Source organism: Typopeltis vanoorti, chromosome 21, assembly GCF_054136105.1.
Source record: "Typopeltis vanoorti isolate ZY-2024b chromosome 21, IOZ_Tvanoo_1.0, whole genome shotgun sequence".
Lineage (NCBI taxonomy): Eukaryota > Metazoa > Arthropoda > Arachnida > Uropygi > Thelyphonidae > Typopeltis > Typopeltis vanoorti.
This window is the reverse complement of record NC_143569.1, coordinates 45,029,048-45,055,606: the sequence shown is the minus strand read 5'-3', so window position 1 is coordinate 45,055,606 and position 26,559 is coordinate 45,029,048. Positions and strand designations below refer to the sequence as shown.

The window sequence follows — 26,559 nt, the reverse complement described above, 5'->3', positions numbered from 1 at the left end:
AGCAATAGATAATAGCCTCAGTTAGAACTTCATTGGCTACAGCATTGCCATCCACTATCCTCGCAGGGTGATACGTAAGTAAAGCCAATCTCTATCTCTAAAAATTCGAACGATCCTTAGACCACTCAATAGTGGCCGAAAGACCGTCCATCTCAGTGTTGGCTCCACTCAGTGATGACCATCCACCCACACCGAGCAGAACCGCTTATATTCCGAAGAAAAGCATTCACCGACAAAGCCCCTCAGCGGGCCGTGCCGGAGAACACCTTCCCTGGAGACTTAAATTGCTCCCTTAAGGCAAAAACCTTAAGAGAGAGCGAATTCAAAACTCTCGAATCTCTGCGTCCCAGGGGTTAACAGCAACAGCCGAGCCTCAGTTAAACTTCATTGGTACAGCGTCGCCATCCATTACCCTCCCAGGGTACCCATTTTAGTCGCCTCGTACGACTAACATGTACGGGCTAACAACAAAAACTCTTCATTTACTTATAACGAATATCTTAGTAGGTGCATAAATAAATTTCTAAAATATTGAGAACTAGGATGATTTAAATCAAAATAAAAGATATTATAACAGTGAGTATTATAGATACAGCTTTATTTTATAGTGAAATAATTTTTATAATATTTTATAATTTGGTAATGGAACCAAAATTGTTTCTAAAGGAAATTTCGAAATAAATGAACCAACTTGTTTAGCAGAAGAAAATGTTTAATTTATAAAAATATGGCACGTATATTATAAACCCATTCTTATTTCATGATCGAATGTATACAACCTTAGGTGGATTAATTAAATATTGGAGTGCTCATAAGTAATAGATTGATTTGGAAAAAATTGTCGATAGGAGATTAATAAGAATGGAAACGTAATCATGTATTTCTGCCATAGTAATATAAACGAAATTGTGTATTATTTTAAACACTGATATTATTTTCACTTGACCAGAATCCCTCAATTATTCTCTTTTCTTTCTTTCTTTCTTTCCTTTTTAAGGGAGCATCATGCTCTTTTTCGTTCCCCACAGTCTGTGTCTTTAGTATGGTAGTTATTCACATCCCAATTATGCTGATTAGCTTTCGTTTACCAATGTATATCATGGAATAATAAACTTTCCCTGATACGTATTAAGTAACTCTCTCTTTATTATGACATATTCTTAGAGCATAATAAAAATTCTTACAACATAATATCATTCAAGAGCTAGCGACAAGGTAACTGAGCTTTCTTTTTGTTAGTTACATGTTTAATAAATTCAAACAAAAATTCATAACAATATACCAACTTAGTGATTATTGTTTTTCCCATTTCCGACATTTCTTAGCGACTGCCCTTAAGTTTCACTTTTTAAATGATATTTTCCTTTGAAGATAGATAAAAATACGATGAAAGGACCAGATAATTAAGAAATATAGTTTGTTTCTTTTCTAACAGAAACATTCGTGTGTCCTGCTACCCATATCAAGTGTGACAATCACTTCTGTGCTCCCGGTGACAGCCTTTGTGACTTTCATGATGACTGCGGAGACAATTCGGACGAACACAATTGCTGTAAGTAATTAATGTTTGTGAATTTGTACACAATGGATGGAGAGAACAAATGTACACTAATAGAAAGAAGAGAAAGGTGAGTTCGAGTAAGTGAAAAATACCCATGCATGCTTGTCACGTTAAGTAATGATTTTTCTTTCTTAAAATTACTGTTAAAAAGATTCAATTTCTATATATCTCCCTTATTTTTTATGTGTAGCTGTGTGATTTTAAAAAATGCACTGGCGAGTAACTAAATGATAAATTCAAACGATGGTTTCCTATGACAGATTTTAATTATTGAAATGCAGACTACAGAATTAGAAAAATATTAAAATATAGAATATTGGGTACAAAAGAGATGAAAAAAATAGAGGTAGGTTGGATCGATTATTTTAATATTAAAAATCATGATGTAAATACAAGTTTTCATCATGTGTATTAACTGAATGTGCTAAGGAATTTACCAATGTATTTTCTATTCTTTTTCACTGATATTTTAATGCCAGCAAGATCGGACCAAGGGTTAATTTAGTCCCAATTTTCAAATGTCTATAAGGGTCAAAAAGGATAAAGAAAAGCATAAACGAGTTGATAATTTTAAGAGTGATTGTTACTCTTGGATAAAGTGGTGCCAGAATTTAGGAATGGATATACAGTGATAAATTTATGGAACTGGAACAACACAGCTTTTCGATAAATATAGATTTTTGTATTAGTAACCATCTGTATACTCTGAGAAGATTTTGACTTTGAAATACCTTTCACAGAATACGGCATGATAGATTGTAACATAAACTTGTACAGATAATAAATTCTTCGAAGCGATAAGAGAGGCCTCCAGATATCAAAAAATAATATATAGAAGAAATCAGTGTATCTATAGCGTATATAGATCTTCCAGCCGCTGCCAAAAATAACTTCTCTTCAAATCATCTGTTCAAGCAAAATTATTTAGCATTTGCAAAATTTAGCATTTTGCAAAATTTTGCAAAGTTCAGAAGATCGACAAAGCATGAGAATATGGTATTCCTTCAGCAGGACTTGAGTATATCGGATTTGTGGAAGAGAAAATTGTGGTCAGTTCAACAGAACCACGAAAGGCTTGAACGTATTCCAAGAATCGTGATTCAGGAAATATACTGTAAAATATGCACATTATTCAGCTCGCTTGTGTTGAACACGTAATTGTTGTTCATATTCTATAAATTATAATGTTTTAAATGTGGATTCCAGAACCATTCAAAATATCTATGGATATCTCATTTGTGAAAATTTCAATAGGATATTAAGAGACCTGCTATGGCTCGTTAGATAACACTTAAACTGGGTTCGATGACATATCAATTCCTATTCAGAGCAGGAGACAGTTACTGTAATGCAAAAAGGGTAGCGATAATATTACGAATGGGTCACTTAAATAAGTAAACGCAAAATATTATTAATGGGGAATTTTAATATAGGCTCTATTGACTGGGAGAAGGAAAGGGATGATAACATTTTAACTAGTAGTGAATTTTCAGAGGGACTACGTTATAATTCTCTTAAGAAACGTGTAGGTGAACCTACTAGAAGAGAAGGGTAGGATCATGAATGTCGTAATGATGGACTATATTAATTACCTAGACTCGTTATGCGACCTTGGAACAAGGGTAGAAAGGATAAATGCAGGGCGGATAATACAAAGGGATATATTGCACAATATAATAATTTATATATATATATATATATATATATATATATATATATATATATATATATATATATATATATATATATATATATATATATATATATATATATATATATATATATATATATATATATATATATATATAATTAATAATTAATTAGAACTGTATTCAGCGTATCCTGGATAGGGAATGCATGTTGAGTGGGGGCACAACATAGTTTCTTTGAGGAAGAAAGCAATTATAACAAATATACTCACTTTTGATGATGAAATCACAAGAGAAAATGTGCTAAACAAATATTGCAGATCATCTAATGAGATGAACAGTAAACTGATTGTTTGACACATGACAAGAAAGCAGTGTTCAGAGGAAAGTCCTCTAAGATTAGAAAACCGCAGAGTTTCGTGTCAGGGTCCTTGCTGAGTAATATTTTCATAAATGTTTAGGTTTCGTATAGTGAGTAAACTTTCTCTGTTTGCTGACTGTGTGAAGCTGGATAAAGTAAACAGTTATTGAAAGACTTCTGTTCTTTATAAGATGCTGTTAAAAAGAGCAAACAAGAGATTTAAAACTAAATGTGAGCAATTGCAAGAATATGCGATTAAGTAGTATAAAAAGGTAACAACATCAGTACATAAGCATGAGACAGTTACTTGACAACACGCCTTCAGGCACAAAGATTAACCAAAAATAATGAGATCGACAGCTGATTACCATATTAGATCAAATTTTTCATATATGGTGGCTTTTCTTTTTTTTTTTTTGGCTAGATGGGTGAAGCCAGAATGCTTTTCATATTCCACGTTATCTGTGGAAGAAAATGTATGGATGGGGTGTTATTTAGCTAATAAACTCTGGTCATGGCTGGGTAACGGCAATAGCCGAGCCTAAGTTAAAACGTCATTGGCTACAACACTGCCATCCGTTACCCTCTGGATCCTAGCGGTCACATTCTCACATCATAAAGGTGTGAAATTATTTCTGAAATAATAATGAGCATAATTTAGTTTTGCAAATAAAAATTGTAAATATTATTATTATTATTATTGTGGTTATTATTATTATTATAATTAATATAATATAAAAATATATATGAACTAAGTACATCAACAATGAAACTTTGTATAAATTATTTGAAAGAGAATAAATATTTATTATTATTATTATTATTATTATTATTATTATTATTATTATTATTATTATTATTATTATTATATCTGCTAAGAATAACTTCATCTTTTGCTATGTTTATACATGTTTTACATCAGACTTCCTACAAGCTTTCTTCACTCAATTCTCACAATCAATTCTTTCAGCTTTTCGACAATGCTGGTATGGAGAATACACGTGCAATAACAGCCAATGCGTTCGAAGTTATCTTGTCTGCGATGGGAACAGGGATTGCATAGATGGCAGTGACGAGGACCGCTGTGATCAAAATAGTGAGTACACCTTCAGAGCATACTGGATTTGACACTTTCTTGCATTTAAGTATTTTAAAAAATGTTATTTTATGCAATATAATGTAAACTGTTATAAGTATTAAAGAAATTAAAAAATACTCAAATATGTTTAATTTTTTTTCCAACACCATTTTTCAGCAACATGAAGTAATATAAAGTACACAAAAATGTACTTTATATCAGTTCAAGTTATTTATTATTGTTATTATTATCCGTTGTCTTTTATTAACTGAAGGGAGCAGAGAGGCCATTTAACCCTAACTAACATTAGCTGGTGAGCACGTCCTTAGCTGGCCAAGACTAGAGTGATTTTAACTGACATCCGTGCAGGACACTATGGCAGTGCCGCTATCTCTTTGTCTCAAACAGTATATATTATTGCCTGAAACGACTTCTATGCCGATTTTCTTGAATTTACGGGATGAAAAACCGATTTTTTTGGAAGGAAAAAATATTTGCCATACAAAAGATCGACTAACTCAGGAACTGGTCGAAGAAAGTCTTAGGAAAAACGTTCCTCTAGTTGACGAATGGAATCGAACTTAGGATGGTCTTTCTTCATGAGGCCTAGCGCTATGGATAAAAATTCAATTTCAGAGGACTATAAAGGTCTCTTTAATCATATTAATTATATATAATTAATTTATATTAATTTATTATCAATTTATTTATACATGATGGATGCTTTATTTATTTTGTTTAAAAATACTCATTTTGTAACTGCAAAGCATCTCTCTCTTCTATTTTTTCCCAATTGTTTTGAGATTTATGTTCATAAATTTGTATCCATCTTTTTTAGGGTTGCGGTATAATGCTTGATAGTATATTTCAACTATCATGCATTACTGGCTTCATTATAAATCTTCTATTCTGACTTTTATGATATTCGTTCTTAGACTTAGTCAATTCTTGCTTTCTCTTTTCATTTTAGTTTTTATTTTGTTTTATTATTTTATTTTATTTTTTGTCAAAGTCCCTAAAGCTATCATGAGAAAAAAACTGTAAAGTGGTTTGAGAAATTTACAAAATAATGGCTTATATAAACTTCACGTGTTTCAACAGAAAATATTAATAACAATTAAACATAACAATTAATTTTGCTGTAACGCCACGACAAGTCCCAAAAATTGATATCATAGCCAAAATTGAAAAAGGAATAAGAAGATATAGCAGATATATAGATATAGCAGGTCTGATCCGCAAAGTGCAGAGATTGCAAATTACTACCATAAAACCAAAAAAAAAAAAAAAAACAGAATTTGCAGCCCTTAATAAACTCAAATCAGACAAACGCATAGTCATAATAAAAGCAGACAAAGGCAACGCAACAGTGATTTTAAACTCAGAAGATTATAACAACAAAATGAAAAGCCTTCTTGAAGATTCCGATACCTACACAGTATTAGACAGAAACCCCACTTGCGAACTCACAACAAAACCAATGAACTTATCAAGAATATACCAAACTGGTCTGAGGAACTCAAAAGAAATCTACAATCCAAGCACCCACTAGTGCCTAGAATATATGGAGTTCCTAAAATTCATAAAAAAGATATACCACCAAGATAGTGGACGGAAGGGACTTTCCTACCTCATATCTGGCAAAACACCTTACAAACTTGATTTTACCACATATAGGAAAAACACCATCGTTCGTTAAGGATAGTACAGACTTCATAGAGAAAGTAAAAGATATACATAGAACCTTCAGACAGCTTAGCGAGGTTAGATGTAGTCAGCCTTTTCACAAAGATTCCAAGAAATGAAACAGTAAACATCCTGGATAACCTTTTTCCATCGAACATTGTACAACTCTACAAAGATTGCACAAAGAACACGTTCTTCCCTTACCAAGACAAACTCTGGGAACAAAAAAGGACTAGCAATGGGTTCACCCCTCTCACCAGCTCTAGCAAACCCCTACATGGAAAATTTTGAAAATAAGGCTTTACAAAAACGGGCACAAAAAAAACAAAAATTATGGTCCGCTATGTGTACGATATCTTCATCATTTAGCCAGGAACAGCTCTAGAATAGAACTGACTACTACATGTTAAGACTATCTTAATAACTTACATCCTAACATAAAATTCACTCTGAAACTAGAAGAAACTAGATGCGAAACGAATTGTATTAATTCATAGCCATGCCCATGTGGAAAATACTGCAAATGATCATAATTTAGAATACGTTTTCTTCTTTCTTCTTGTTGGTGTTGTTATTGCAGGCAGAGAATGTACCGAAAAGGAATTCACGTGTCGTAACACTCGTCGCATTCCTCTCGCTAATCTTTGCGACTCAGTGTGTGATAGAAATAAATGAAATAAATGAAGTATCTTTATAGAAATAAATGAAAGAAAAAAAAACGATTATCGTTCTCCTTCTATAAAAAACCAACAAACACAGGAAGATTTCTGCAAGCTACTTCACATCACCACCCCAAGCAAAATATAGGCCTAATAAAAACTTTAAGGGATAAAGCATACAACATACCCAGTACAGAAGAAAAATGGAAAGAAGAAATACAATACTTAACGCAGATCCCACAACTGAATGGTTTCAAAAATAAGTTAATTAAGAAAATTCTCAATACATCACCTACAAGAAACTTTTCAAGAAGATTTCAAGAAGGCAGTTACCCTTCCTTATATCAAGAATGTAACAGATAGATTAGCCAAACCTCTCTACAAATACAACATAAAAGTGACTTTCCTGCCACTTGAAAAAATATTAAGATCTCTTCATCCTCCGAAACCTCCACATCAGCCAATGAAAAAAACCTGGAGTTTATAATATTCACTGTTATTGTGTCATCTGCTAATGTGGGCCGGAAAGGGAGATCGGGAAAAATCCGCATGAGCGAACATCAAAAGGACGTACAATATAAGAGAGAACATAAATCGGGATTGGCATTTCACACAACCTCTACCGGTCATGATGTACTCTGGGATAGAACAAGCATGTCCTATATAGAAAAGAATTGTTTCACAAGAAAATTCAAAGAGGCTGCAAATGTGATTAAAATTCCTACGCATTGTAAAAAACCCGAGGTTTGATTTTAAATCAAGTTTGGTCATCGTTTATTAAAAATTTACCAATTTCAGTCCTCTGACAAAGTGAGCGTTAACCACAGAACGCGATAACAAATAGCATTAGTAATGGTTGTATAGCTCTGTTATTCGGCTTTTAAACGAACTATTTAGATGTTCGCAATACCAGCAAATGAACTAATTTTCGTAACATCTAGTAGTTTTTGCTTTAAACTTTTAGTTCTCTTTACCCCTGAAGATGTTATTCTGACGAGTACTTGTTTAGTTTTCTTTAACAAACATGCGGTCACAAAACCGGAATAATTATATTGAACTTCTTAACCACAGAAACCTACGCAAGAATATAAGAATTAAATACAGTTTCTATTTATGAATGAGAAGCGAATCAAACGATACACGAACCAACAATACAATATCAAAGATGCAGTTGCTTTTGTTATTATCAGCTCTCATCTAAGTTGTCAGTTATAATGGTTGTGCTTTTTAAACGTATGGTGTGTCATCTATTGGACTATTCACTCCCACACAAAACTCACTGGGAATAGAAAACTTGGAACAACATTCGTCAAGAATCATCATTACAAGTGTGATAATATAAATTTCGCACCGCGAATTTTTTACTCTACATTATTGTTAAAACGTCTCAATTTTCCCTCCTGCAGATCATTTCGTAGAATGTGGAGATGGAAAGAGGGCCCATATTTCTCTGTGGTGTGATGACTGGCCTGACTGTGAAGGAAACCATGCAGACGAACTGAACTGTAAGTTTCAGAAAAGTATTTGTTATAGTTAATTAACGTTGCATTCTTCCATATTGTTCAATGAAACTATCTGAAATCCTGATGAATATAGCAGTTAAGATTCGAAACAATTATATTAATTCATAGCCATGCCCATGTGGAAAATACTGCAAATGATCATAATTTAGAATACGTTTTCTTCTTTCTTCTTGTTGTTGTTGTTATTGCAGGCAGAGAATGTACCGAAAAGGAATTCATGTGTCGTAACACTCGTTGCATTCCTCTCGCTAATCTTTGCGACTCCGTGTGTGATTGCGTACGCACGTGTGAAGACGAAGAAAATTGCGAGCATCGTTACCTATTAGTTGACGGTAAGTCTGCAAACATATTTGTGGTGCATGCTTAGTCCATTAATTGCCATTATTACGGTTTTATCTTGTAATGAAAACTAATTTATGAGTAGTTTTTATTACAACATGGACGATAAATGTAGAACATATTTAAAGTATAAACCAAAAAATTAAAATATTAATTTTACTGTTTTAGGAGATCATAAATTGTCGTTTATGGTCCGAAATAAAGGATGAAGTTTATCTCATTCGTTGTGTTCAGTATTTAAAATTAAAATTTCAATCCTTTTTTTTTTTTTTTCAATACAAGACCATTCCGACCGGAATATTTTTCTTTCACTCCTTTGTATGTGAGAGCTGCGGTCACCATTTTTTGATTTGCAATGAGGTATTAAATTTTATCAAAAACACATTAATTTAAACATAACGCAGTAGGGTTTTATCAAGGAATGAAGGTTAATAAAAATAAACGAGGAAACAAAACAAAATATCGTTTCCTAAGAAATTTTTGCAAGGTGATAACGCCTCGGACCGCATTGAGTGCAAAAATATTGTCTGTTGTACCATTATTTACCAAACACATTCATAATATTCTGTGTTACGTGATATGCTTAGCTGTAATATGAAATTACAGTCGAATCTGATAATCAATCTACGAGATGTCGTGAATAGGTAAGCAAATGTGACGTCACACTCGACTACTTCTCTGCTGAAAAGGGTTTTGCTTTGAACAGCTGTAAACAAATAAACATTTTATCCTTCTTAAACAACCAAACTTATATTCTTAAAAGATTAATAACCGCATTTACTGTCATAGAGCGAAAAGGTGCTTAGAAATACGAATAGACAGAGCTAGTATTAATCAAGAATATTCGCGGATAAAAGTAAACAAAACAAAACGAAGGTGTACTGTAACGATTTCTGTTATGAAACATCTGTTTAGAATACTAGAAATCCATATTTCCCATTCATACAGTCAGCAGAATATGCCCCGTAAGGTTATAAACATTTATTTCGCACATGTTGTCAGCATGGAAAAATTCAATTCAAGTAAGACAAAATAGAAAACTAAAGAAAGATGTTTTGGCATAGTGAATAACTTCAAAGGCAACTGTGTCTTTCATTGGTTTCCAATAATGCCAACAGTCCATAGGGTTCACAACAATTTGCTTTTGTACAGCGTTTCGAAAGATATTATTCCTGTGAATTACTGGTATTATTGACTTCAATATGAAACACAGCAAAAGAGGTGGAGGATTTCACATGATTTTGACATACACGTAAATATTTCTTTGTCTTGTTTTTAAAAATCTCTCTTTCAGTCATTATTGGCCAATAATGTCAGCTTAGGATATTTCACCATAGTTGCAAACTAACAATGACGCCAAATCTTCTGCTTTATTAATTACAGCTTTTTAGATAGACGTCGCCTCATAAAATGAATATGATAAAGTGTTTCACTCAAGTTGGAAATTGGAATAGAAACCATTAAGGAACTATTCTAATTTTTGTTTCAATCGGGTCATTGTCAAGCCTTCAGATAGTGACAAAAATGTTGAAATTATATATTACAAGAAATCCTCTCTGATTGGATAGCATTTAGGAACATTTAATATTCATTAAAATTAAAATTAATATTCGTTTTCATAACTATTCTAGCAACGTTTATTCACTTTCATCCAGTCATTTCAGTTTTGCTTTCGCGTGTTATAACTTTTGATACATTCGTTGTACTTGATAGAGAATTTTGAATAAAATAACTTTCTTGCGGACAACGATAGTTCTCAGAAAACAACAATAATTCCTATGCAACCTTTGTACTATAGAGCTCATCTATCGTGCTATGACATTGCTGGACCACTAGAAGTAATAGCATTATTATAAGTTTATTGTTCTTTCTGAATAAATCAATTTTTTCTAGCCTTTTTCCAGCATGTTCGTCAGTTAGTTGATCTTTGGCAGATGAAAGTAGCCCCTCACCCTTGGAAACTTGGATTTTTAATCCCTCAAACAAGAAAAAAAAATAGATCGACCACATAATCCATGCCTATTTCAGAGACAAGTTAGGCTTTAGGAATGCTAGATGGCAGTAGTTGTTTACCATACTACCTCCTCGATACCTTTAAATCCTTATAGTCCTTATAAGGACTGGCTTAAAGGGGCGAAGCAAGAATGCTTTTCATCTTCCCCGTTATCTGTAGAGGACAGTGTAAGAATAAGGTGTTATTGAGCTATTAAAGCTCTGATCATGGCAGGAGGGTATAACAGCAATAGTCGAGCCTCCGTTAGAACTTCATTGGCTACAGCATTGCCATCCATTACCCTCCAAGGGTATTAATCACCGCATCTCACGGTCGATTCTCATTCTGGCTCACTTATCTTCCTGTGCCACCTTTAAATCTCCAGTAGCAAGGAGCTTATCTATCAGTGATGGGTAAGAGTAAAGATGGGGTCGCCACCAATCTTCAAAATTGTTAAATAGGATATCATTGTATGAGCTAATTGTGGGGTAACAAGGTAGTAGTTTATGTTGTTAAATTAGTTTACTTAATTTAAGATTCCTACATTTTTTTCTTTTCCCTTCGTTTTATTTCAAGTCACAAAAATCCAATTTTTAAATCTAGAAAAATGATTTTAAGTGTTACATTTTTTGCCTCTTTTTTGTCATAATTAACCCACTTTAATTGACAAAATTAGTAAAACAAAATCGCCCACAGTGCACATGACAAGAACAGATTCTGTCATTATGATAATGAATGGCGTCATTACAGAAAATATCCCGAAGAAAAAGCCATTTTTTGTGATTGTCTACAATCATTTTTACGTACTTGTTAATTACTTCCTAAGAATTTTTTTCTTTTCTTGTAGACAGAAGTAATCAGTCAGTATCCGAAACACATGTTCTCGTCTTAGCCTTTACCTCCGAATCTCGTGATCCAATATAATGGATGACTATGCTCACAGGAGTTGAAAAAAAAGGACGCGAAATGTTATCATATAAAAACCGAGCATTTTTTATAATTCATTATAGAGTTTAATGCATTTAATCATGTTAATTTAAACAAGTGATTAATCATCTTTAATTGACTTCACGTTTAGTTTTGAAAAAGCGATTCTACTTCTTTGGATGTCAATATAGCCAATTGAGCCATAAGATGCAGATAGTTTTTGTAATAAACTTCAGGATTAATATAAGCTTGTGATTGTCGATTTTTAAGCTTTAACACCGGTGATTATTTAAGAAAACTGGGATTTTTTTATTATTATAATATACTAGTTTCAAAATAGATTTCAAGGACTATTAAACATTTTAAATAAATGTTTATGATCCTGTCCTATTCCCTCAGCCATACGGCTGCTGGGGGTTGCTATACGCTACCATACTAGGGAGATGATTATGAGCAAGGTGGTTTCCCGTAGCCTTCCTTGCCGTAACACATTTTGTAGCTGTAGTGTGTGTTCACGGGACCCGTTTGCGTGTTTTTGAGCGATAAAAAACCCGGGATATCGGGAGAAAAACCCTCCACATCCGTATAAGATCGGCTAACTCACCTTTAGTCGAAAGAGACCAGATAAAAGTTTCTCACGTCATGGACAGGAATCAAACCCAGGTCTTTTCCGACCAAAGGGCGTCGTCTATACCGACTGAGCTACGGAGGCTCTATGTTCATGATATTAAGACGTATTAAGATGTGCTCAAGATGTTAAGACATTTGTAGGATTTATACAAGGTATTTTTGAGATATTCTTTTGAAATTAAGATATTTTTAAACGTCTTATAAAGCCTTTTAAGATGTGATCGAACAGCTTGTAGATTTAGTCATTCAGATTTGCCAAAAATACTGAATTTAATATCAATCTTTAGTGTTATTTTCTATTTAATAAATAGAAAGTATGAAAATATTTAAATAATTATTCTCATTTAGAGAAACGCTTAATATAATTGAATATTGAACTTATTTTCCCAGGAATTGCTGTGTGTGACCGAAATACGACAATTTATTGTAGCGGCAGTGAACGGTGCATTGCCACGGAATACATTTGCGATGGGCATAACGACTGCAGCTACGGCAGCGTAGGAGTCGACGAATTCGGTTGTGGTAAGATGGTCCGTAGTTTAGTTCATGAAAATTGCATTTATTTTTTACTTAAAATAAGTTAGTAAAGAATTTCACTCAAATTAATTTCCCTGGTGAAGAACGTAACGCTTTTATGTCGTAATTTCAACAATACTGACAGTTTAAACATCCGAATTATTTTAATTGTTACAAATTGAGTGTTTCTCTTTTGGTACTTTCTATAAGACTAAACGTTTATAACCGTAAAACTATAAAAATGCAAAAAATCGACGATATATATATAAAATTGATAGCTTAAAAGAGCTTACTCCACCTCTGCATGAGGTAGGAAGTATTGTAGCACCTTAATTATTATAAAGAATTACTGATTATTACAGTCCCTTACAAGTATAAATATTATAATAGCCAACAGCAAAGCAAGCTCTGTACGTTCTCAGAAACATCTATTTTTCAATGCTTGCTTTATTACCTCGTTGGATTATAAATTCTAAATTCGTGTACTTTAGTAAAAGCATTATATTTGAGATTCTAAGTTCTACTAGAAAAGAAAATATGGGCTTCATTCAGTCGCGAGTGAGTGGGTTTAAAGTATGATGATATTTTTGTCTCTTCTTTGCATTGGGAAATGTTCTTATTAACGAAAAAAAATGTGGTTTTCTTTCTTCATCACAATGGCGAACATTATTACAGGAAATGAGCCGTGTTTGTTATTATCAGTATGGTAGTGCACATTAATGATAACTAAATTATTAATTTTTTTCAGCAATGGTGATTAGCACTATCTGATATCATTTATTTAAAGTCTCCATGACTGGAGTAAAGTACTCATCTATGGATCTCAAAATATACAACTAAAAACAACCAATAGTATAGGATGCAACTCATACCATGTAGAATTAATAGCCATTAACATAGCACTGCAACATTTGGATAAGCAACACCCAAAGGAATTTATGTTCTTCACAGATTCCTTAGCAGCCCTTCAAGCTATTAAGAACTGCTACACCAGCCATCAAGAAATACTTAGACATAGCAAAAAACATAAACAAACTACATAAGGATTCCGAAATAATTTTCCAATGGATTCCATCCCACGTTGGATTAAAGGGAAATGAAACTGCAGATGGAGTAGCAAAAATGGTTGCAACATCCACTGGTACCACAGATTTCAATCTTTTTAAAACCACTCAAAAAGAAAACATAAAAAGAGCGATTCTCCAGGACACGACTCACCACTGGTATTCAGAAGAAAACCAAGAGCTAGCATCAACTCCAAGTTTAATCTCTGTGCCACTACCACGATCTCTCGCTTCAAGACTGACCACACAAGACTAATCAAGTTTAGCAATGGCATAAAAGTATTCCCCATCTGCAAAATTTGTAACATCGATTCCTCGATGTTACAGATCACCAAATCGCCAATGCGTTTACTAAATTGTATGAATATTTCAAAATGTGAACTTTATAACAACTCAGAAATGGTGCTGTACAAAATAAATGAATTTGACCTCTATGATCTGGTATAATAATAATAAAAAATTATTTAAAGTAGTTTCAATATTTCTCGATAGATGGCGCTCGTATTCAGAATATATGTTTAAGGAAAACAAAAAACTCGATGAAAAGGTATTCTCATATATCTGAAGGCAATGGGAAAAAAAAAAGCCTTTTGTTGTATAATCAACATGAGCCATCTTTATGATAGTTCATATAGTTATCTTACACTTAATGGAGTGTATATTGTCATTAAGATATCTATAGACATCTTAATGATAACTGACTGACTACACGAGTTATTATTAAGATAACACACGTAGATCTGGAAAACTGATTACATTCGTATGAGAATATTTATCATCACGTGATCAGTTATTTGACGATTCAGGCTTGTACTGCAGTGAGAATAAGCCTCAGCTGATATCGACGTTTCAATTTGGTTACACGGGCTTATATGAATGCTGGGGAACTTTTTTTAACGAAAACTCCAGTTTTTCTTTCCGTCATACATACACATCGACTGGAGAACACACGCAATTAATAAACACGAAATACTCCCTTCGTAACCTTTGTTGCTTAAGCTGTACGTTTTAGATATTGGAGAAGAATTTCAGTTAATCATATTTTGCAGCTATTTTTAGAAATAGCTACGAAACCAATCTACACTTTCATTGATAGGTGAGTATCAAGGCTAGTCTTTGCCTTTCTATTCCACTAACGGCGGGCTGAAAAGTAAAATGCTAAATGTAAGTAATTTATATTTCGTATAAGTATTTTGTCGGTCTAGTTTGCAAAGTGAATAACGTACGGGTTCTCTGAAGAAGTGCTTTCCAAACTTTTGGATGTAAAGGAAAAATTCAAATATTTCACAGCCCCCATCGAAAAAAAAATCGTATTACCGACATATATTATTATAATATTTGTTATTTATATTGAATACAAAACACACACAGTGAATATTGCAAACATCAAATGCAAATATTACATTTTTGGCATCTTACATGCACATATGACATGGCATGCTTGGCCTTAAAAGATTTTAAATTTGTTTTCCTTATTTAACGGACCCCTCAACAATACTCTAACTAAACTCAATCTAACTAAAATTAATTATGTGGGGTAATTATTTGCCTAACCGTTTAATGTGAATGGATATGAACACGTGACAATTAATTTAATTAAACTAAGTTAATATGTTCACAGAGAACTTGTAATCTTAATTAGGTTTAAATAACATAAATTTGTTAAATCAGGTGAAGAAGTGAATTAATATTCGCAGAGGAAGTTCCAAATCTTGAAAGGTATTATATTTAATTGAAATCAAGAATTTTCGGTGTCATAAACTGTTTTACTTTAAATGGGGCTTAAGAGAAAGAAGGGAAAAAACCTCGTGTTACACAATTTGTAAATGCCATAATGACATGTTATGTGACAGAAGTTAAAAGAACAAAATAACGAAAACGGAATTTAGGATTGTTGTTGGTGTTTGCATTATAGGATACTAAAGCAATTTGCGTGATACTTCGCGGAACTAAGAGATTATTAATGGAAATTAATTAATTATTAATAGAATACATTTCCAGTAATAAAATCTCCTCAAGTGTGAAGAAACTGTCAAATTTATTTCTTTTCTGGATATTTTCTTAATTTTTTTAATTCCCTTTTTTTTTTATTTTAAAACCGACTTAAAAGTAGAAACTAGCTCTATTTATCAATAAATTTACAAGAAATATAAAACTCTTTGGTAAGTATAATTTTCTTCATAACTAAAGGAAAAAGTTAATTAATTTTAAAAATTCAAGATATTTTTAAAAATAATTTATTACACCTTTTCGTTATTTTATATAAAATATATTAATTTTTCGTTAATTCCTGGTAAAGAAGAGTAGAGAGAATGGGATCAATCGACCGTGAGATGCGGTGATTGATTCATTCAATCCAATACCCTTGGAGGGTAATGGATGGCAATGCTGTAGCTAATGAAGTTCTAACTGAGGCTCGGCTATTGCTGTTACCCTCCTGCCATGATCAGAGCTTTAATAGCTCAGTAACACCTTATCCCTACACTGTCCTCTACAGATAACGGGGAAGATGAAAAGCATTCTTGCTTCGCTCCTTTAAGCCAGTCCTTATAAGGACTAAAGAGGGGTGTCGGAAGTGAAGGGATCAATCGAGCGTGAGATGCTGTGATTGATTCATTCAATCCAATACCCCTGGAGGGTAATGGATGGCAATGCTGTAGCCAATGAAGTTCTAACTGAGGCTCGGCTATTGCTTACCCTCCTGCCATGATCAGAGCTTTAATAATAGCTCAATAACACATTATCCCTACACTCTCCTCTACAGATAACGGGGAAGATAAAAAACATTCTTGCTTCTCCCCTTTAAGCCAGTCCTTATAAGGACTAAAGAGGGAGATTCAGGAGCAACAAAATCGACCGTGAGATGCGGTGATTAATACCCTTGGAGGTTAATGGATGGCAATGCTGTAGCCAATGAAGTTCTAACTGAGGCTCGGTTATTGCTGTTACCCTCCTGCCATGATCAGAGCTTTAATAGCTCAATAAGACCTTATCCCTACACTGTCTTCTACAGATATAACGGGGAAGATAAAAGCATTCTTGCTTCGCCCCTTTATCAGAGCTTTAATAGCTCAATAACACCTTATCCCTACACTGTCCTCTACAGATATAACGGGGAAGATAAAAGCATTCTTGCTTCGCCCCTTTAAGCCAGTACTTATAAGGAAGGACTGAAGAGGCATAGTAAGAAAAATCACAAAATCCGGAAACCCTGGGAGGGTAATGGATGGCAAGGCTGTAGCCAATCAAGTTCTAACTGAGGCTCGGCTACTGCTGTTACCTTGCTGCCATGATCAGAGCTTTAATAGGTCAATAACACCTAATCTCTACACGGTCCTCTACAGATAACGGGGAAGATGAAAAGCATTCTTGCTTCGCCCCTTTAAGCCAGTCCTTATAAGGACTATAAGGATTAAAAATTAAGGATCTATCTCTTGGGTGAGGGAAAATATAATATCCTTGGAGGGTAATTGATGGCAATGCTGTAGCCAATGAAGTTCTAACTCAGGATTGGCTATTGCTGTTACCCTCCTGCCATAATCAGAGCTTTAATAGCTAAATAACCTTATCCGTACACTCTCCTCTACAGATAACGGGGAAGATGAAAAGCATTCTTGATTCTTCCCTTTAAGCCAGTCCTTATAAGGATCTATCTCTAGGTTTGGAAGGTGATTAGTGATTCTTTCACTGTATGCTTTGCATTATTTAAGATTCTAAAGCAATTTGCGTGATACTTAGCTTGCAAAATTTTTGCATAACAAGAATATAATTTCTTGTTAAGTACTTTACTTTGTAACCAAGTGAAAAAAAAAATCAACTGAGATTAAGAATTTCTCTTTCTCTCTTTTTTGGCAGATCTTTTTCATTTTATTTATATTCCTGAAATCAAAAGTAATAATAAAACAATCACCCACCCATTGACCATAGTTTGAACGCCTACCGTGGATAAATAATAGAGAGAGAGAGAGAGAGAGATAACCCGGAAATCCTGCAATAGAGACCAAACGTGAAACTTCCTTCATTTTTCAGGTCTCTAAAATACAACAATCCTTTAAAAAGTGATTGCCTATAAATAATTTCGTTTCTTTTTTTTGAAGAAATTTGAAAGAAGAACTTGAATTTATCTTAGCTCTTGGGACCACATGAAAACCAAAGAGGCGATGGGAGAAAGAGATTAAAGCGATAGATGGAACTCGTTGCCACATGGGATAGATTGCAGGGATTTGAGGGTATTCAGTAAACAGAAAATGGCTGATAAAAGAAAACAAAAGGATTGCTTTGAACGTATAATTGGATTATTTGTAATTTTAATTGGCAAATATTTATTAGAAATATTTTTCCTCTAATGCAAAATTTTGTTGGCTAACAGCTGAAAAAGTATGAAGTTGTGCTAAATCAATTCATTAAAACAAACTATGTTAGTGGTACTGGTGAATGGTAGATGGCGTTGGTGTAGTTGCGGTTCGTTGTAATTGGTGGATTGAGTGGTGGAGACAGTTGAAGAGTAGGTGCCCTCCCTCGATGAATCTTTGGGCTCCCTGGAGGTGTCACATAATAATAATAAGAAGAAGAAAAGAAAAGAACAACCCATACTAAAAAGAAATTAGAAACTGCATTTGAAACACCTAGTTATTATATGATATATGCGGCTTATTTCTTTATATATTTATATATTTTAAAGAATGGTTTGTTTAAATTGTTAGTTAAACTAAAATAATATTTAATTTTTTAACTTCTGAAGGTTTTATTTTAACTTCTGTTTGAAGTAACTTGTAAAATCTGTTTTAAAATATATCACACATTTCTCTCTATACACCAGTTTCATTTGTTTGCCTATTGTTAATTAACAGGATGACGTCATAGTTCTGTATTTCCATAGCAACAAGGGTTCAGCTTGTGCATAATAATTCTTACACGCTTCCTCTACATGTAGTTCGAAATTCTCTTTGTATTAGGTGTTTATATTTGCAGTTTGCTACTTGCAAGTAAATTAAATAATTATGTACAGCATTTAATGTGTAAGCTTCCCTAGTTCCACGTATTCAAGAAATAAGTTTACTAGTAAATCGTATTTATTATTATAGAAAAAATATATTAATACGATGTTTGAACTTATAAACATTAACATAGACTATTTTAATGATCATCGAAAACGTAGAGAAATTTATTTATTATTGATGATTTAATTCATCGTGTTTGTTTCACTTGTTGCAACCATGAAATATAAATTTCCTACAATTCTAAATTATTACAAACGTTTTGGAAACTTCGTTTGTTTTGCATTCCTATAATTTGTCTTTTTTTCTAATAAAGCATGCTATTGTAGTTCTGAAGCTTAAAAAACTCCCAAGAGATTTGTCGTTTTACACTTGATAGGATTTTGTTTAGGTAATATTTTGTCTCTTTTCGCTACGAATCCATTTGCGTCTGATTTATTATCTAACCCCACAAACCTTCAAAAAAGGAAAAGTTGTAGATACATCAGAGACCTCACTTTCACTAGCGCGACATATAAAGTGATTGATATCTGGGGCGGTAATGATAATGTTTCAGAGTTACCAGCAAACGTCTCCTCTTTTATTTTTTTAAAATATTCATTATATGGAAGATTATGTGGTCCATAACAATATATTTACAATTATACGATGAATATATACACTACCGCAAAAGATAAGGATAATCTTATAGTTCGGAAAAGATGTTCAGTTTTTTTTTTTTTGTACTATACTAAAGTGTATCAATTTTATTTTTATATAAATGATTTTTTATTTTACTAGCGCTTCCACGCGGCTAAAACATGATCATTCCCCCCCCCCCCCCAAATGCATCAAAACTTTACAGGGATTATGTATACTCACAATATTTATTATTTACTGGAATCGTGTCGTTTTTCTAACGTGCTTACAGATTGAAAATGTGGTTTCGAACTTGGAATTAAACGCATATTATTTATAAGCCGTGAAATAATTTGGTAATTTGATACAGAGCTATGCACAGCTTGCCTATTTCGTTCTTGACTACGCATGACTTGACTCCTTGCCACACCTGCCCTGACTCAATCAAATAACATCGTTTTATCATATGTTGAGGCTAGATATTTACATGACATTGCTAGGGTAAAATTGGGGTTTATTGCTTAATAAATTAACATTTATTTTTATGTTTTAATCACAGAGTTCTTATTAGTGAAAGAGTTGAAATAGTTCAAACATTAGAACTCGTTCGAACATGTATAAGAAACTCATCCGAAAAGTCAAGGCTACAGTTTTTTTAAAAACTCAGCATGCACTTTTGTAGACACTTCAGCCGAAGTAGATGAGCTGTTAGTAAGAACAAACGGCAACAATCAAAATTGGACAAAGTTGTTATTTGAATGGCATCCCAGAGTTGGAAAGAGAGCTACAGGAAGACAAATAGATGGTGGGAGAATGAGATTGAAGAGATGGCTGGAAGTCGCTGGCATTAAAAAGCTCAAAATAGCAATGGATGAAGGAATTTTGGGGGAGTCCACTGGGAAAGGCCTTGGTCCAATAGAGGATAAAAAAAAAAGAAAAAAGAGAAAAATCAATCCCTTAGCGTTGTTTTTAGTTATATAAAGGAACGTATATTCATAATTCGATCAGTACCGTCGGCAGGGTGTAGCATAGAGGCAGCCTGCCTCACGGCGTGGCTTAGTAAGGGCGCTCGTTCAGCCATATTGCGGCAAGCGCCGTCGCTACGCTAACAATTCCTGTCAGTTTCCTGTTAGCGTAGCAAGTGCGGAAAGAATTTTTTCAAGCTTAAACTGATTAAAAATTCTTTGTGAACAGCAATGACCCAAGAAAGATGATTGGTTGGTTGGTCTAGCAACTATATCGATAGAGGCGGACATAGCTTATAATTTAAATTTAGAAAAGCTTATAAACAGTTTCATTGTGCAATATCCCCGTAGAGCAACCATTTAATTAATATTATTATGAAATCGTTTTGCATTAATGTTTCTCTTGCAATAAAAACAAAATAATAATTGGAGGTTTTCTTATATTTTTGTCTTATAATCCATCAGGGGGAGATATTAAATTGTTTGCCTAGGGGCTCGATCTAATCTGTCGACGGCCCTGGATTCGAGCGTTTTTTTAAAGGGGTGTTGTTGATCAAAATGCTTCCATACTGTATAACTTTAGTTCGTCATTTGAATAGCCCTCATGTCCAGTAAACAATCTTGTTTTATACAAAACATATCCCTATACAATAACTAACTTGTCCAGTAGAAAGAAAACATCTAGTGGAATGCACACGGAGTTACCATGTTGTTTATAACTCAGTGTACGTCCCAGTAGCTGTTTTATTTCTATGAGATTCATTTTAGGAGAGCGAGTGGGAGAAAGAGAAAAAAGTTGATGCTGCTTCCCTGTTTACCAAGTGTCAGAGAATTAAAAGAGAGCTGCAAGTTAACTCCATAGAAATCCGCACACTGTGGAGTCATTGGCAGTCGGAAGTGTCTTTTCGTACCCTTTAGGCTACGATCAGTAAAGGCTGCAATGCAGACAAAAATGAGAAATATTGTAGAAATATTAACAAAACACCAAATCGAGAGATATATCCCTGAACGTATTGTTTTTCATTACTAAGAGTACATTCTGTTTTATTAGAAGACCATCTTCTTAATAAGAAGTACCAGATTTTTTTTCCTGCTTTCAAATTATGCCTCATCTATTAAGACGTAAAGATGAGAAGGAGAGAGAAATATCCGGTCTGTAAATAAAACAAAAATAAGATCTTGATATGTAGAAATCGGAGACATAAAATCAGCCGAATAATTCTGGACACCTATGAGAAGAATAATAAAGAAGAGAAAAGAAGATGGTAAACATTACAGTAGATACGAGGGTTGAGTGTTTGAAATTACGGTCAGAGTAACTAAATCTACGAGGTCAGTGTTATTATGTCTGTTAATTGCGTGTTCTCTTGGGTAGTTTATCTGTTTTTGGGGGGTGAATAAAGTTTGAAGTTCTGAAAGGAAAAACACCACTGCTGAATGAGATTTTCTAATCCGTCTTCGAATGAAAATGTGAATAAAAAAATTAAAAATGTCATTGAGTCTTAGCCTGGAACAGAACTCAGTTTTTAAATCCATAGGACTCGAAATCATTATCCAATAAACTACAACAGCTCCGCATGACTTCACCAAAGAAATTCAATGTTAACTATGTGAAAAATGGATTTTTTTTTTTTGAGAGGATATTTTGCTCACGAGAAATAAAAGCAATAAACTCCATTTAAATATCAGAAATAACGGAATATACCTTTCGTTTTAAAGATTTTAAAATTATAATATGAAACATAGCATCGATTCTCCGAGTTTTGCATCTCCGACAGTATTTGGATCTCCAGACCTTCTGTTCTCAAAGAGCGGCTTCCTTTTCTTTCGACGTCAAGATAATTTATGAATGGGCCGTGTTAAGTGTAACGAATCTGAAAGACTTTTGTAATTTCGTGGCATGAATATTTAAAAGTACATTTTTTTGCTTGGAACTACACTATTTCTTTATAAGAAAAATAGAAATTAGTTCTGGACAAACATCAGCGCCATCTATGAGTATAGCGGTGAGTTATCACAATTTTCCGATATTTTTTATAATGAAACCGTTCTGGAAAATTAAACCATCTTTGGGAACAAGCTTCAAAATATCGCATATATCTTTATTTATAAAATAAGATTCCAAAACGAAAATTTCTAGGTTCAAATATTAATGTCAAATTAGGTTATCACACAATTATATAACTTCGTATCCTCAGGCAAATACAAGATAGGCAGGTAGATGACTTGAGTATTCGAAAAATCTAAACAACGAATGGTATACGATCAGCGGGGTTAAAAGAGACCCACAGCTCTCCTCTTATGTATACAGAATCACTTTTTTGTTGCCATTCAAATTAAGAGAGAGTGAATAAATTAAAATTTAACCAGCTTAAAATTACTGATAAAAGAAGAAATATTAGTTGTTAAACAGTTTATAAACGTATAGAATAAATTTCAGCTTTTTTTTCCAGTTATACTAAGATTTGAATAAGAATTGAAATATGAATATACATTTGTCACGATGTATTTAATCACTTTGACTACCCTGTACAGGGTAGTCAAAGTGATTAAATACATTAAATACTAACGATGTTCATTATTTAACTTAATGTTTAATTATTACCAAAATCCTTTTCGATATTTATTTACATTTTATTGTATAACACAAATAAAATGATAAGATAATAATAATAAACTATAATATTATATTGAATAAATTTAAGAATCTTTTAAAATTTTTTAAATTTCTTGAGTTTTAATGATTTATGTTAAGAAACCATTTTTTTAAATATAAGATCAATACTGATTTATTAATCATTTCTAAATGAAATGAAGTGTTATGCTGATGACACGGCTATTCTAGCCAGATCTCGTCAACCACTTCTCGTCACCAAAAAACTAAAAGACACCATCCTGAATCTAGAAAAATGGTTTAAAGACTGGCGACTACAATTAAACCCCCAGAAAAGTACAACGATACTCTTCACAAGAAGACGAGCATCCTCCAAAGGAGACATCACCCTGTTCAACTCTAAAATTCCCTGGAAAACTGAAGCAAAATACCTCGGAATACTTCTCGATAAGCGATTATGCTTCAACAGCCACATCAAGAGCATATGCACCAAAGCTTCAAAAGTTATCGCCCAGCTATACCCCTTGATCAACAGACACAGCAAACTAAGCTCAACAAATAAAATACTACTGTACAAGACAGTGATCCGTCCCACAGTCATATACGCCTCCCCAGCTTGGAGCCATACCTCCAAGACAAACATCCTCAAGCTACAAAGACTACAGAACAAATGCCTGCGAATGATTCTGGACGCCCCGTGGTTCATCAGGAACGCCCAGATCCACCGGGACATAAATATCCCCTACATCTCTCCACTACTACGCTCCCTAGCAGAAAAATTCTATGAAGACATCTATCCATCTAAACCAACTGATACAACAAGCCGGAAACTATGACGGTAATGACCACTGGAAACATAAAAGACCGAAAGCCATCCTAACACCCAACGACGAATAACCACTTCTGCCCACTCAGGGCGAGCTAAAATAGCTCACAAATCTCTCCCATCACTGCTCCCGAAACAGACAACAGGGAATATGAAAAGCGTCAAGCTTCACCCTCTGCGCCATATATGTCCTGCGTCCTGCGTCCTGAAATGAAATGATGTCTACAGTTCGTTTGCTGAATCGTAGTAGAAGTTTGCTTAATGTACGAGTAGTTAAATCAAATCTATCTAATGCAAAGATACCACTAAGAATCAGACAAAACAGGCTGCTTAGAAGATAAGAGGGTGAAAACAATGTGGTAAAAGTATATGCAGTGAAAGGATATCTTCAACACAAACTCATAAATATCTTCAACACTAACTCATAAATAGGGCTCGAAAAATTATGCAAAACCCTAATTGCCACGAAAAAAAAAAATTCTACTCACCCGAAGACCCAGCTCCACTTTTTATGATATGTCCCAATAAGTCAACAGGATTAAGTGATTAGTGATGCTTGCTGTATCGCTGTTTGAAGAATATTTGCCATTGTGTAAGAACAATTCTAAGGAGAAGTCAATTAATAATAATAAGAACATTAAAAACATTTTTTTACAATATAATTTGCTACATTAATTTTTGTTACTAGAATGGCACATCATATTGCGTATAATTTTCTATGCTTTCTTAAATTAAAAATATTTAGAAATTTATTGTTTATTTATTTTTTGATTAAATAAAAATATTCTGTTTTGTCTACTGTCAGTTGCTACTCGACACTGCATGAAGGGCAAGCGCATTTATTTCGCCCTGCTTATAAACATACAGCGAATTCTAAAAATAAAAATATAGAGTTAATTATTATACTGGTAAATCTCGATGAAGGAAATCTAATGCTACAGAAAAGGAACTGCTCTGAAGAATAAAAATGGTAACTCTTATGCATTCCAGAGATCTTCACAAAAATAGCAATATAATGGAATGACGTTCAAAAAGAAAGAACCGCTCAAACAGTCCGTGAAAATAAAAATGGGAGACGAATAACAAAAAAGAGGCATCGTAAAAGAGAATAAATACAGACCTAGTCTGGGAGTAAAGTTCCTAAACGGAAAATAAGTGTTATTTATGGTAGTGGGGAGATACGTGAACCTATAAATCAGATCTTTCAAATGGTTACCTGCAAAGGAATAATGACTAGCCTCAGGCTGATGCAAGTGTCACGTGGTTAAGCCACTTACTTTCTTCACACAGGTGAAGAAAGACTTCTTGACGTCGAACTTGCCTTTGTTTTAGTGTTCGAAGGAAACGGCCATAATAACTCATCCGGTGCATGTAGTTGTAATTTTATGACTGTGTAGTAAAATTGATCGTGTGTAAGCTAGTTGCTTTCCATTTGATTCATTGCAAAATCCATATAGAAATAATGCTTATGTATTTTCCTAAAAAATAACAAAACAAAATTATATATATATATATATAATTAATGTTAGTGAATACGTAGTCAGTTATTATTAATGTTAGTGCATATAATTAATGTTAGTGAATACGTGCCAGTGTTACCCGCAAAAAGACGAATGCCACTTATGAAAAAATATTACCATGTGTAAACAGATATCAGTATTTTAGGTGAAATACAGTAGTGATGCTAGAAATTAGTGTTTTATGATTTTTTCGACAAGATTCTAATGAAGTGTACTGAATGAATATGTAAACAAGTAGCTGACATTAAGTTTACAAACGAAACTTCAAAAGATAAGTGGCTTAAGAATTCTTGTAAGACCTCCTAAATACTTCCGCTTTGAATGTTGAACAAAAAGATCTGATTGTATGCAGTATTGGAAAATGCAGAGCTCGTGGCGTGCGAGTACCGAAAAAAAAAATATAACTCCAAACTACCCGCATTTTTATTCTCGAAGATTGATTAAACTGGAAGCCTCCCACGATTTGTAAAGAGCAAGGGATAAAAGCAAAGTTGTGATATGACTCTTCTTTGAAAGGACTTGCACTGCACGAAACTATCTCCAGTTTCTCCAGACGCATCTTCTTCCCTATATATTAACGAAAGAAATAAAAACACGAGTAGCTGTTTGTATTTTAATCGATAGTTAGACGAAACTTTCCCAAAAAAACATTCTTCGTTAAGGCTAAATCAAGTAGCTTGCACGTTCCCCCGAAATGCCTCCTTACTATTTTTATTTTATTTTATGGAGCATGATAAAAGATATTCTCTGCGCAGAAGAACAGCAAAACATGGAGGACTTGTAATTAGAATTCGTGGTAGCATTAGTTCTGTTCCACAGTATGCTAAAAGAGGTTTAAAATATTCATAAACCAAGAAGACAGACTTACTGAAAACTATTGAAGTGAACTTACCCTTTTTTTTTCTTGTAAAATAATAATAAAAATAACACCGACCCTTTGTGCTTGTTTTTACCCTTTACAAGAACACTTGGAAGGTCATGGGCGTTTAAGTGTCTCTGTTAAAAGCCACTGATGGACGGATAATAAAGCCTC

General features: G+C 33.5%; 1 protein-coding gene across 1 annotated transcript in view; it reads left to right on the top strand.

Moving 5' to 3' along the window:
* The window catches only part of LOC150094815 (G protein-coupled receptor GRL101-like), a 149,867-nt gene that overhangs the window by 22,056 nt on the left and 101,252 nt on the right, over positions 1-26,559 (top strand). The window contains exons 3-7 of the mRNA XM_090411668.1: positions 1,436-1,552; positions 4,542-4,667; positions 8,401-8,499; positions 8,709-8,849; positions 12,797-12,928. Of these exons, the coding sequence (XP_090267794.1) occupies positions 1,436-1,552; positions 4,542-4,667; positions 8,401-8,499; positions 8,709-8,849; positions 12,797-12,928 (615 nt within the window). The remainder of the gene's footprint in view (positions 1-1,435; positions 1,553-4,541; positions 4,668-8,400; positions 8,500-8,708; positions 8,850-12,796; positions 12,929-26,559) is intronic.